This window comes from Chiloscyllium punctatum, chromosome 8 (genome assembly GCF_047496795.1).
Source record: "Chiloscyllium punctatum isolate Juve2018m chromosome 8, sChiPun1.3, whole genome shotgun sequence".
NCBI classification, from domain to species: Eukaryota; Metazoa; Chordata; class Chondrichthyes; order Orectolobiformes; family Hemiscylliidae; genus Chiloscyllium; species Chiloscyllium punctatum.
In genome coordinates this window covers 8,128,187-8,141,770 of record NC_092746.1, presented here as the reverse complement: position 1 = coordinate 8,141,770, position 13,584 = coordinate 8,128,187, and the positions used below count along the sequence as shown (strand labels likewise).

Sequence of the window (13,584 nt, the reverse complement as noted above, 5' to 3'; positions counted from 1 at the left end):
CATAGGAACAACTGTACGGTTTTGAACGTATATCAGGTTTCTAGATCTATAACCCTGTTAAGCCATATGAGTGTTTTATCAGTGCTGGTGAATACCATGACTGAATTGTTTCTCCACAATTCATAATTTGTAGCTGCAGCTACAAAAAATGCTAAATTAAATGGAAAAGACTGAAATATATGTGTGGCTAGTGTGATGTGGCTGCTCTGAAATGTCATTCTGTCCTCTTAAATCAACTGATAGTAACGGAATAATTGTACAGCCCTGAATTGCGATTAAAAGTGAATGAAAATTTTAATGGAGCATCTGAAAAACTGTAAAATGAAAGAAGACATTTTATCAGTCATTTGTTAACACTAGGGGTGGAATATTTTACCCACCAGCTGTTAGAATGGTAGGGGTGCGGTTTGGGGATATAAACTTAAGGGCATGACATCTGTGGGAGAGTTCTGATGGCCCTCCTTTGAATGAATAGAAGCTCTGTAGTGAACAGTTACTATCTGCTGAAGGATGTCCTCCTCGCAATGCTGGTATTTTATGAGCAGTGAAGAGGTGCCCAGACATGTGGTGAAATCACCAGGTAAAACTTAGGGAAAGCCTTGTTAAGGGTGGTATCTCCCCTTCTCAGCACCCGGTGTCCAATCCAGGTGCCCCTCCCTCACCTACCCACTCCCGTGGACCCTTACCCTTTAAGCTGGGTTTTCCCTGAAACAGAAATCCAAATTACTTGAAGACCCAAACAGAAATGAGCATGAATTTCACGGGGATGATTACTTTGTTTGTATGAAGACAGGTTTTACAACCAATTATCACCTGCAGTAGTGGGAACAGGGGTGGAAGAACTGAAGTGTTAGCCCACCCTGACTCAGCATAGCAACCATTGCTGTGGAGACAGTATCACTGCAGCCATGCTTTATTCCAGAGCCCAACAAATCGCAGAGTCAGTCACGTTTTTAGTAAGGAATCTCCCTGTCACCTGAAATTACTGAACTGTTCCATTTTCAAACCTCTGCTTACCTGGTCAGTTATTTGCCTTTGGACAATGGCAAGTCATCCCTCAAATGCTGAAAATGCAATCATGCCCCTTCTAAAACTTCCACCGTATTTCTGATTAATTCTTCCTTTAAGTTGGATATTTGCAATTTTTGGCAGGCAATATAGATCATTAATGAACAAATTTACACACACTCCTACTTACTGAGAGTGCTAATTATACTTTAACAGTGGTTTTTTTGAAAGATTGAAGTAGACATTGAATGTTTTAAGTACTTTGACAGATGCAAGCTATTTCCTTGTGAATCCCTTGTCTGACTAGAATGCCATCTGCACAATCTCCCATGGTCTAGAAAAGAATACTGACCTTCTCCTAATGAGGCTTTGCAGCTTGTGGTATGATACCTTGCAAAGCGACAATGCCAATTCAGCCACTGTTCATTCTGGTTTGGACTTGCTCGAATCACTCAGGTAATGGCAATTACTTGTCCATTCTGCCTCTGCTCTATTGCTGCTCTCTGCGTGCTGTCTGATTGTTGGCTGTTCTTCAATGCTGGGATCTGTTCACCTGTTGCCACCATCTGCTAATCTATTTTGATTGCATCCAGAGACATAAATATTGCAGGAATCATGGTTGTTGCCAAACATTTCCTTTCATTTAAATGTGGTGAAAAACTAACATAATTTGTGTATTCTTTGGAATATAGATGGCTACATAGTTATAGCATATCAAAGGAAGCCTGAGTCATTGGATCCCCAAAGGCATTTTGACCAAGGATGTATGGCCCATTTCAACCTGAAAACATACCCCAGTCAATTAGATAATTTGTCTCATGCCCAAGTAACAGCCAAAGCCTCCATTTCAATCATTGCATAGCTTTCCCCTGCCATTCATGGATGCATTTCTAATACATTATCAAAGCTTTTGGTTGTGGAAGAACTGACCAAAATTCCTTGATGTGTTCTTTATGCCTTCCATGGATTCAAAAGGCTTACAAAGTCCATACTATCAGCATTCTTATTCTACTCCCCAAGGACTCAGTGTCAGTTCGGACTATGTTACCTTGTAAATTGAAAATAGCTAAGACTGTTGGAAGTATCCAATATCACCATCGTAAGAATCTTCTGCACTCTCTGTCACACCATCAGCATTGTCTTCTTGCAATGCAAGTATTTCTGAATGCACACTCCACCTTTTCCCTGACTCTGCTGAGCTTTTTGTGGGTGCAGTGGACATCTTTGGTTCTATCCAACTAAAAGGCTAGGATTGCCAAAATTGCATCCTGTTTTTATGCTGCTGGACTGACTTCTTCAGTTACAAGTTTTCTTGAACACAGAACACTGGAGAGATTCGGCAGGTTTGGCCGCATCTGTGGAGAGAAAAACAATTAATGTTTTACAAATCTGATATGACTTTTCTTCAAAGTTTATTCAAACGCAAAAAGTTCGATTTAATTGTTGATTACACCAACCACTATTCTATATCAAATCAGCTCATTCTTCAGCATGTTTCAACTACATGAACTAACCAATCTTTTAAAATAATTATTAATGGAGTCTGCCAATTCTCCAGGTTTCTGGACCACTGGTTAAACTGGAATATTAAAAAGCAAGGTTCTTCCTAGGGCTAAAGTAGACATTGCATTTTGGTGGGATTGACTGATGGTCTCTGAGGTCTTGTGAACACCTTGTCTGAGAAGGACATTTTCTGCAATGAGGCTTATTGCATATGGGAATGTTCTGACTGGAGTTGCTGTTGTTTCAAATGAAGCTTTGAAGCCATCAATCTGTCTTCTTCGGTCTTTCGGCCAGAGCAGTGACTACACAGCTGGTGCCTGCTACATCAGCATACTCCACTTAAAGTATTTCAGAAGTCTTTTCAAACTGTTTCCCCATGATTTTTCAGAAGGAGAAACCACATACTCTAGATGGATGTCTCCAGCAATGCCACCATGTTTTTGATATGGGTTTGTCTGTTCAGATAAACTGCTCAATCCTAGAGGTGTTTCTCTGAATGGTATTTATTTACACTATATTCATGATGATCTTTCAGGAGACCTATTTGTCTTGAATTAATGTAGTTACAAACTTCTAGCACAGTCTCACTCTCTGATGACTACTATAATTATGGTAAAATCGCAGCATATGCTCAGTGATTTTCTGCGTATCCTTTAAAGTCTAGCTCGACAAATGGGAGCACCTGCCATTGGGCATAGAGGACAGCAGTGCCCTTATCTCCCTCTCTTTTGTCCTTGCAGGAGGAATGGCCACATAATGTCTGAGAGGGGCCAAAACAAGTGGAGGGGTATCCTTTCTTCACATCATCACACTAATGGAGAGGCAAGTGATTGAAGTAGCCAGGCTTGGAGACCATAGGCAAGTAGGGCCCTGATGAAATGGGCACAGATGATGACTACAGAGGCTATAAAATATCAAATACTGAATTGCAGTTACCCAGCACAGAAGAGGCTTCTCCAGTTCAAGATGTATGTCCATGATCCCTTTTTGTATCCTTGCAACCCTAGAAGGGCTTCTCTCTCAACATCACTGGGCCAAGAGGAATGTCAATGATCCAGGAATACACCATCCTAACTGTGCACCATTCTTATACAGTCACCTTGTTGGCTCAGCATCTGAAGTTTGATAGATGCCACACAGTGAGTAGCCCAATGTTAGTGTGCAGGAAAAGGTGGCACTGTCACTGCAAAAGAGGCAGCAGCAACAAATGTCTTACCACATGTCAAGTTCCATGATATGGACAACCTAGCAAACCATTACAAAGAAGGAGATCCCCACATGAGTATAACTGCAGGGCACCACCCATCTGCTCCAGATACTGGAGTTGCATCTTTAGAAACCCCTGATGACCCATTCAATGGTTTTCCTAATGTGTAGATTGTTTTGGTTGTCTCATTCTGTGCCTCAACCCAAGGTTTTATAGAGGCAGATAGCCATCTCTGCAAGGGATACCGGTTATGCCCCAGGATCTATCCACAAACTTTAAACTGTGGCAGTCTAGATTCATAGAAAATGAAGGAGTCATGGCAGTTACCAGGAAAATAAGCTCTTGATGTTGTTGGAGACCAACTGAAAATTGAGGGAGTAAAAGATCCTACTGGAGATGATTATACCTGCAGGTCACTGGGTGCCTTCATAGTCAAATGAGTCCAGGGTGAATTCAGCAATAGTAGCAAAACTCACTTCCCCGCCCCCCACCTGTGCTAGCAGAGCCACAAATTTGACAGACGATCCAGTGAGATACTGTGGTGCACTGCTACTTGTGGGAAGCTACCAAGATCTCCAGATAATCCTTGAAAGCCAGAAGAAAAGAAGTTTAAAGCTACAAATTATTTGATGGTGACTGGCAAGATATGGTGAACCATTCTGCGAGACGCAAGGTTTTCATGATGAGGGCACAAACCACAGAGGAGGTCAGTTCAGCTCATTGTGTCTGTACCAGGTCTTCAAATGAGCATCACTATTTCCTGCCAATCTTCTGATTTTCCCCATACTTTTGCACATTATTTATGTCCAGTAATCATCCAACACCCTCCAGAATGTTTCAAATGAACCTGCTTCCACCTCACTTCCAGGCAGTGCATTCCATATCCAAAATACTCACTGTGTGAAAATGTTGTTTTTTTCTCATCTCGCATTTGCATCTTTTGCAAATCTTTTTAAATTCATACCCTCTGGTTCTTGATCTTTTATGCGCAGGAATAGTTTCTCCCTATCTTTTGTATCCAGCCCCCTGACAATTTTGAAAACTTTTATCAGAGTTCCTTTTAGCCTTCATCTATCCAAGGAGAACAGTCTCAATGTCTTCAGTCTATCCTCATATCTGAAATTTCTGATCTCTGGGACAATTCTTATATATCATGTCTGCTCACTCTCTGATGCGCCCACATCCTTCCTATAATGTGGTACCCAAAACTGTGCACAATACTCCAGCTGAGATCTAACAAGTGTCTTGTACAAATTTAACATCACCTCCTTGGTTTTGTGTTTGATGCTTCCTGTTAATAAAGCCAAGGATATTGCGTGCTTTATTAATTGCTCTGTCAACCTGTCCTGTTACCTTTCATATCTGTGCATGGATAAGCCGAGGTCCCTCATGCCTGCACTCCCCTCAGAATTGAAGCCCTTATTTCTTATTGTATTTTGATGTTCTTCCTACTAAAATGCAGCAGCTCACACTTCTCTGCATTGAACCTCATGTGTCACCTATCTGCCCCTTTCACTAACCTATTGGCATTCTAGGCTGTCTTCCTCACATTTTACAATTCTTCCACATTCCATAAAATCTGCAGATTTTGAAGTTGTCCCCTTCGCACCAAGATTAATATGAGTTCAGGTAAAGCAAGGATCCCAATACTATCCCACTAACATCTTCCTCCAACCCAAAAAAAATCTATTGACCATGATCCTCTGTTTCTTTTCACTCAGTCAGTTTCATACCCATCTTGCAACTGTTCCTTTTATTCTGTGACCTACAACTTTGCTCACAAGCCTGTTGTGTGGCATTATATCAAACACCTTCTGGAAGTCCATGAATACTTCCAGACACAGACAGTGTGGGAGAGTGTGGAGAATGAGCAGTCAGTGTACAGACAGTGTGGGGGAGTGTGTGGAGAATGAGCAGTAAGTGTGGGGGATATGCAGAATGAGCAGTAAGTGTACAGACAGTGTGGGGGATGTGAAGAATGAGCAGTAAGTGTACAGACAGTGAGGGAGTGTGTGGAGAATGAGCAGTAAGTGTACAGACAGTGTGGGGGAGTGTGTGGAGAGTGAACAGTAAGTGTGGGGGATATGCAGAATGAGCAGTAAGTGTACAGACAGTGCGGGGGATGTGAAGAATGAGCAGTAAGTGTACAGACAGTGTGGGGGATGTGGAGAATGAGCAGTAAGTGTACAGACAGTGTGGGGGATGTGGAGAATGAGCAGTAAGTGTACAGACAGTGTGGGGGATGTGAAGAATGAGCAGTAAGTGTACAGATAGTGTGGAGGGACGTGGAGAGTGAACAGTAAGTGTGGGGGATATGCAGATTCTCCACATTACTGCTCATTCTCCACATCCCCCACACTGTCTGTACACTTACTGTTCATTCTCCACATCCCCACACTGTCTGTACACTTACTGCTCATTCTCCACATCCCCACACTGTCTGTACACTTACTGCTCATTCTCCACATCCCCCACACTGTCTGTACACTTACTGCTCATTCTCCACATCCCCCACACTGTCTGTACACTTACTGTTCATTCTCCACATCCCCCACACTGCCTGTACACTTACTGCTCATTCTCCACATCCCCCACACTGTCTGTACACTTACTGCTCATTCTCCACATCCCCCACACTGTCTGTACACTTACTGTTCATTCTCCACATCCCCCACACTGCCTGTACACTTACTGCTCATTCTCCACATCCCCCACACTGTCTGTACACTTACTGCTCATTCTCCACATCCCCCACACTGTCTGTACACTTACTGCTCATTCTCCACATCCCCCACACTGTCTGTACACTTACTGCTCATTCTCCACATCCCCCACACTGCCTGTACACTTACTGCTCATTCTCCACATCCCCCACACTGTCTGTACACTTACTGCTCATTCTCCACATCCCCCACACTGTCTGTACACTTACTGCTCATTCTCCACATCCCCCACACTGCCTGTACACTTACTGCTCATTCTCCACATCCCCCACACTGCCTGTACACTTACTGCTCATTCTCCACATCCCCCACACTGTCTGTACACTTACTGCTCATTCTCCACATCCCCCACACTGTCTGTACACTTACTGCTCATTCTCCACATCCCCCACACTGCCTGTACACTTACTGCTCATTCTCCACATCCCCCACACTGTCTGTACACTTACTGCTCATTCTCCACATCCCCCACACTGTCTGTACACTTACTGCTCATTCTCCACATCCCCCACACTGTCTGTACACTTACTGCTCATTCTCCACATCCCCCACACTGCCTGTACACTTACTGCTCATTCTCCACATCCCCCACACTGTCTGTACACTTACTGTTCATTCTCCACATCCCCCACACTGTCTGTGCACTTACTGCTCATTCTCCACACCCTCTGCACTACACACAGGACACCTGTTTGTCAATGGCCTATCCCCTTATACACCTTTCAATCTTTTTAGGTAATTCCCTGCATGAACGTTCTGGCTCTCTGCTATGTACTAGCCTCCTTTAACCCGGTCTGTCCGACACAAGCAACGCAACCCTTGCACTTCTGTGAAAACTCCACACACCATGCTCCCACCTCACATTGAGAAATGTTTGAGGAACATCTTAACCAGCTTAATCAGATTGCTTGAGATCAACGATGTCCTCCCCCAATCTCAGTGTGTGTGTGTGTCAGGCACTGTGAAGAGTGTCAGGATATCTCATGCTGCCAGTGCACGTATTTTGGAGTCACAACTACCTCAACAACACACAATAGGACCTAAAATTCCAGCCATAGTGCCTGCATTTTAATCTTCCTGCTATATTATTAGTTAGCATATTCTGAAGCCTAAGAGTACAATGAGAGAAATACGAACCATTAAAAATTATATTGATAAACTTTTAGGAGAAATTTACTTAAGAGTCAACCTAAAGTATTTAAGAAGTACAGGATGACATTTAACTACAAGGATTGTCAAGGCTCATTTGTCTTTTCTTATAAATTCTGTTGCTCATCTGGACAGCTAGAAATAATATAAGATGAAATGAATTTAAATCTACTGAGTCGCTGAAAACTATAAATACATGAGCTTACTGATATGCCACCTCATTTTGGTAACAGCAGGCTTCTATTTGTGCTGTGAAGTGATTGGATGTGAGCTTTCATAGAATCATAGAATCTCTGCAGTGTGGAAACAGGCCATTAGACCCAACAAGTCCACACTGACTCTCCGAAGAGTATCCCACCCAGATCCATTCACCCATCCTTTCCCCTTGACTAATGTGCCTAACCTACACATCCCTGTACCCTGTCAGGTGAATTAGCATGGCCAATTCACCTGACCTGCATGTACTATGGGAGGAAACGGCAGCACCCAGAAAAAACTTACGCGGACACAGGGAGAATGTGCAAACTCCACACACTCAGTCACCCGAGCCTAAAGTCAAACCTGGGTCCCTGGCACTGTGAGGCAGCAGTGAATCCCATACACAAAACTTAATATAGGGATGAATGGAAAATTAGTAGCTTTATAGTATGTTGGCTACCTACTTGGTGATTAATGCAGAGCATACGGTGAGGGGTTTGGGGCAGAGAGAACATGAAATCCAATTTTTTTAAAAAAGAGGATCGGCAAAATAATGGTGATTCCAATTGAATTCAAAACAAAAACCAGTTTATGGGTCATGTGGCTATAATCAGTGATTATTGCAAAATGGAAACATCCAGGTAGGACTGAGAAATAGAAGCTTAAATTCCAACACTCTAAGGTCATGAGTTATAGAAGCAGAACTAGGACATTCAGCACAATGAGTCCACTCTGCCTTTTGATCATGGCCGATATGTTTCTCAATCATATTCTCCTACCTTCTCCCTGTAATCCTTGGTCCCCTTATGACTCAAGAACCTATCCATCTTTGTCTTAAAGATACTTAGTGACTTGGCCTCCACAACCTTTTGTGGCAATCAATTCCACAGATTCACCACCCTCTGGCTAAAGAAATTCCTCCTCATCTCTTTCTAAAGGGCCATGCTTTTACACTGAGGCTGTGCTCTGGGGTCCTGGTCTCTTCTAAAAGTGAAAACATCTTCTCCATGTCCACTCTCTCAGTATTTTATAAGTTTCAGTGAGATCCTATCATTATCTTTCTAAACTGCATCAAGTAGAGAACCAGAGTCCTCAATCACTCCTCATATGACAAGCCCTTCATACCTCGGATTATTCTTATGAACCTTCTCTCAACCCCCTCCAAGGCTAGCATATCCTTTGTTAGATATGGAGCCCAAAACTGCTCACAATATGCCAAATGTAGTCTGACCAGAGCTTTGTACAGCCATAAGAGTACATTCCAGCCCTCCTGAAATGAATCCTAACATCGCATTTGCCTTCCCATCTGCCAACTGAACCCACAAGTTAACCTGAAGAAAATCCTGAACTCGAACGCCTAAGTCCCTTTGTGGTTCAGATTTCTGAAGGTTTTCCCCATTTAGAAAATTACACTTTTCCACATTGTATTTCATCTACCACTTCTTTGCCCACTCCCTTGGTCTGTCCCTATCCTTCTGTAGTCTCCCTGCTCCCTCAACTTGTCCACCTACCTTTGTGTCATCTGCAAACATATCAACAATGCACTCAGTTCCTTTGTTCAGATTATTAATGTATAATGTGAATAGTTGTGGCCCCAACACTGACCCCTGTGGAACTCCACTAACCACTGGCTGCCATGGCAGTAGCAGTACAATGGAAAACAACGCCTGTCTGCCATTGTCTATCAATGTAAGGCCTGCCCCATGCTGCGAAATAGTAACATTATTAAAATATCAGTGTGCCCGTACATAGATGCTGTAGTAACATGTGACAGGAGGTTTGAAGAGCACAATGCAAGATCAGTTGTGGGAGTGAAGCCCAGAAAGGTTTAAAGGGAAAATTAAAGCTGCTTTTTGTTAATGTTCCTAACAGTGCAACTGGCTACTTTGCATAGTTAATTTAACCCTTCGACAATAATTTACTTTTCTCCAGTACAGTAATCAAATCTTACTAATCCCTAAGTAGAGGCCATACTAGCTCTGTTTGGCCTATTGGGATCATAATTGATAGGTTCCATTCATATTCCTGAGCACCCACAGGTATACTCACCAGTCAGCTCACCTAGCTCTTCCCTATAGAAAGTTGGGATGTTGCATGAAGTAAAAAAAAATTAGATCTGAGTGCTGCCTCAAATTTCAGATTCCATAAATTTCAGCCCCAGAGGGATGAGAATATTTTGAAAAAACACAGTGAAATTATATCAAATGTGTGGCAAAGTGGTGTTTTGTTACTGTTTTGATTTTTATTTTCAAGATAACAATGATCAAATGATATTCCATTTTTGCAGGACGTACCCATGGTTCAGTACCATTTCCATCGACGCACAGAAAGGTTGGTGTCTGATGTCCTACTTCATATACAACTTTGAGTTCTGTGGCCTAGATCTGCTAGTACTGGAGCGAGGATAGATTAAACTTAAGTTGCTATTACTCTTTAGGTCTCATCGGAAATCCTGAAGTATGTACAGGTGCCGTAACTGCTCAGGGAGTTTAAATTTCTGATGGGGCTATTGTGCTATCCTGAACACCACACAAATGTGTCTTGCAGACCTGACTATTGAAAGCATGGGTCCAGATCTTCTGATGGCCAATTGGTCATTGGAGCAGCACAGATGCGTGTTGCATGTCAGGAGCTTAAAATCCCTGATGCAGCACATTTTATGGGAATTGCAGGAAATTGAAGATTTAATTGGGCATTTGCCCTGCATCTGGAGCCACACACACACCAAAACTACACTTCTCCTGACTCCTTACAGCCTGGGACCCTGACAGCCACAATCCCCTCCCACCAACTAAATTTCCCCAGCATCACCCCAGAACCTATTACTAAAGCCCCACTGGCATGAAGCCTCACTGGTCCAGACAACATCCCCACACCACTTCCAAACACTCCAACACTTCCCTGGCACCTTTCCCACCTGAAGCCATACATACCTGGCACTGTTAACTCCTCACGGTTCTGCTACCCTAACCCCACATTTACCTTGCATATTACTTACTCGCAGCCCATGTCAAAGTCTGACAGTGTTACTGGACACTTAAATCTCAGGGTGACCGATTGCTACAAGAGGAAGTATAGATTGACCTGCCTAGTTAATCCTGCACTACGAGGGTACATTGGTGATTTTAGCTAAACTCCCCATTTCTGAAGGAGCTAGGACTGAAATCTTCTAGGAGAAGGTGAGGACTGCAGATGCTGGAGATCAGAGCTGAAAATGTGTTGCTGGAAAAGCGCAGCAGGTCAGGCAGCATCCAAGGAGCAGGAGAATCGACGTTTCGGGCATGAGCCCTTCTTCAGGAATCCCTGAAGAAGGGCTGATGCCCGAAACATTGATTCTCCTGCTCCTTGGATGCTGCCTGACCTGCTGCGCTTTTCCAGCAACACATTTTCAGGACTGAAATCTTAGCTGGAATAGCAGAGTCCAGTATTAATGCATAAAATATGAGCAGAGTGGCAATCTGACTACGATTGCCACTCCTTGGAATATTCAAGACATGGACTACATACAGGTCTATTACATAGATGTTTACCCTGAAAGAAAAACACAGTTTAATTTTTGGTGTAACTCAGTGATTGAAAGTGTGACTCAACACAACATACCACACACATAGCATTCCCATTCCACACCCCAACGACCCTTCAGATTCCTCTACCCAATTAGATCCACGAAGTTGCCGGTCTGACCCAATTTGCTTCCTCAAACATGACCAAGTTTTCTTCTCGACTTAATAATCTGTGAACTAACTATACCTCCTCACCAAACCTGACCATGGCCCTCAACGCGATCACCAGTGCCCCCCCCCCCCAACCCAACAGTCCACCTCCCAACAGACTCACCACAATTACCTTTGACAACGATACACGTTCCCATTCAATCTTTCAGTTACTCACCTGCTTCCTCACTCAGTCACTGAAAACCATTGACATCTTTAAAAATGTACAGCTGATGTGGGGCATTTCCTCTGTGCTGCTCCTGTTTGTGTGTCCTCTCCTACAACCATTAGTGTCCTAAATGGGTATTATGTTAATCCAAATCAGAAGTTCTGACAGACGAGTGCAAAAAGAGTAAGTGTGCAAAACTCTCTGTGGGCTGCACCACCGCTGAACAGAAAATCTGGGCCACTTTCTCGAAAGACAATTTTCCTGATATCACTGTGAAAGCCATCTATTTTCATCTGTGAATTTCTGAAGTTTTGGAACACTAGCTCTGAGATTGTGCTAGTAATCGTGTGAGTGCAGGAATTGTTTACATATTTGTTATGGACCAGGTCAGATCCCCTTAAACATTTCAAGAAGGTAGCCCAGACCATAACTTTTCTAGTTGTTTTAAGCAGGTGAAAAGTGTATGTGCCAGGAGTGATGCAGTTGGCCCCCACCACGGATTTATAAACAAACATGAACAAAAGTAAACCGAATTTAGAAAATCGTAACATTTGAAAACTCAGTCAACTCTATCCCAATTTAATGATGCAATTTCAAATACTTGTAATATCTCCATAAAGGCCCCATAGCAAAAAAGGTAAATTCAAACACAGCTTCTTACAGGAGAGATGCTAGAGAGAGAGAGGTGGGGAGGGCGGGGGCTGGAATCAGCATGGGGCTGTTTCTTTGGGTCCAGCAGCTTCTCTGGGTTTCCACTTAAACATTGATCATGAGCTACAAAATGGCCAGACTGCTAAAACCAATCTAAACCAGAGAAAAGCTGAACTGGGAGAACTGCCCATTTCCCTTTCATTGTACAAGTATTTCTTTTAAACTTAAAAGCTTCTTCAAGTAGATAAATCCAGACATATCAGAACCTCTGTCTTTACAACCTCTCTGGAAAAAAATACCCAAGGATAACATTACCTTGTTAAAGGAGCAGCATCGTCACATCTCCCCCTTAAAAAATGAACCATCAATATCGAAAGATTGCTTAATTTTAAAACCTCTTAATCTTACACTGTTAGTACACCAAAACAGACACGCATATTATATTGTAAATATGCAAACATGCACCACTATATCCTGGTTGTCCATTTAGTCTTGCCACTGAACATCACCATTTTACAAGGTAAAAACAATGACTGCAGATGCTGAAAACCAAATACTGGATTAGTGGTGCTGGAAGAACACAGCAGTTCAGGCAGCATCCAACGAGCAGCGAAATCGACGTTTCGGGCAAAAGCCCTTCATCAGGATCTTAGAGCATGTGTTCAATCTCCTTTTGAATCTCCTGTGCCAACTTTAGAGGGTTATGCCTATAACAATGTTGCTTAATCGGAACAGCATCTCCTATGCTTGTATCTTGCATAATTAGATTAGTATCTCTCCGCTTATTTCCATATACCTCCCCATGTGTTATTAATAACTCTTTCCGGTCATTTCAATTTTCCTCTGGAAGTTAACTCAATAATTTGTCCCAATTTTTGACAACTTCCTCATTGCCCAATTTAATTTGAGGAATGTCAAATTCAGAATCTTCTGAACTTGGTTCTTCCCTCTGTGTTGTAATCAATAACACATTCTCCTCTTGCTTTCCTTCTCTGTCAAAATACCTTTTGAGCATATTGACATGACACACTCCATGAAATTTCTTTCTGTCTGGAGTCCTTATCAAATAGTTCACCTCACTCAATCTCCTTTCGAATTGATGGAGTCCACTAAACGTTGCTTTTAGAGGTTCACCTATCACTGAAAGTAACACTAACACCTTAGCCCCAATAGCAAAATTGCAAGTTTTTGATTTCTTGTCTACTTCCCGTTTCATTGTATGCTGTGGTGCTTTTAAATGCTGTCCAGCCAACTCCCCTGCTC

General features: G+C 42.7%; 1 protein-coding gene across 6 annotated transcripts in view; it reads left to right on the top strand.

Annotated features, from left to right (window-relative positions):
- adcy2b (adenylate cyclase 2b (brain)) overlaps positions 1 to 13,584 on the top strand; it is a 617,126-nt gene that overhangs the window by 503,595 nt on the left and 99,947 nt on the right. For all 6 annotated transcript variants that reach the window (XM_072575141.1, XM_072575137.1, XM_072575136.1 and 3 more), the window contains exon 12: positions 10,076 to 10,119. In XM_072575141.1, coding sequence (XP_072431242.1) covers positions 10,076 to 10,119 — 44 coding nt within the window. The remainder of the gene's footprint in view (positions 1 to 10,075; positions 10,120 to 13,584) is intronic.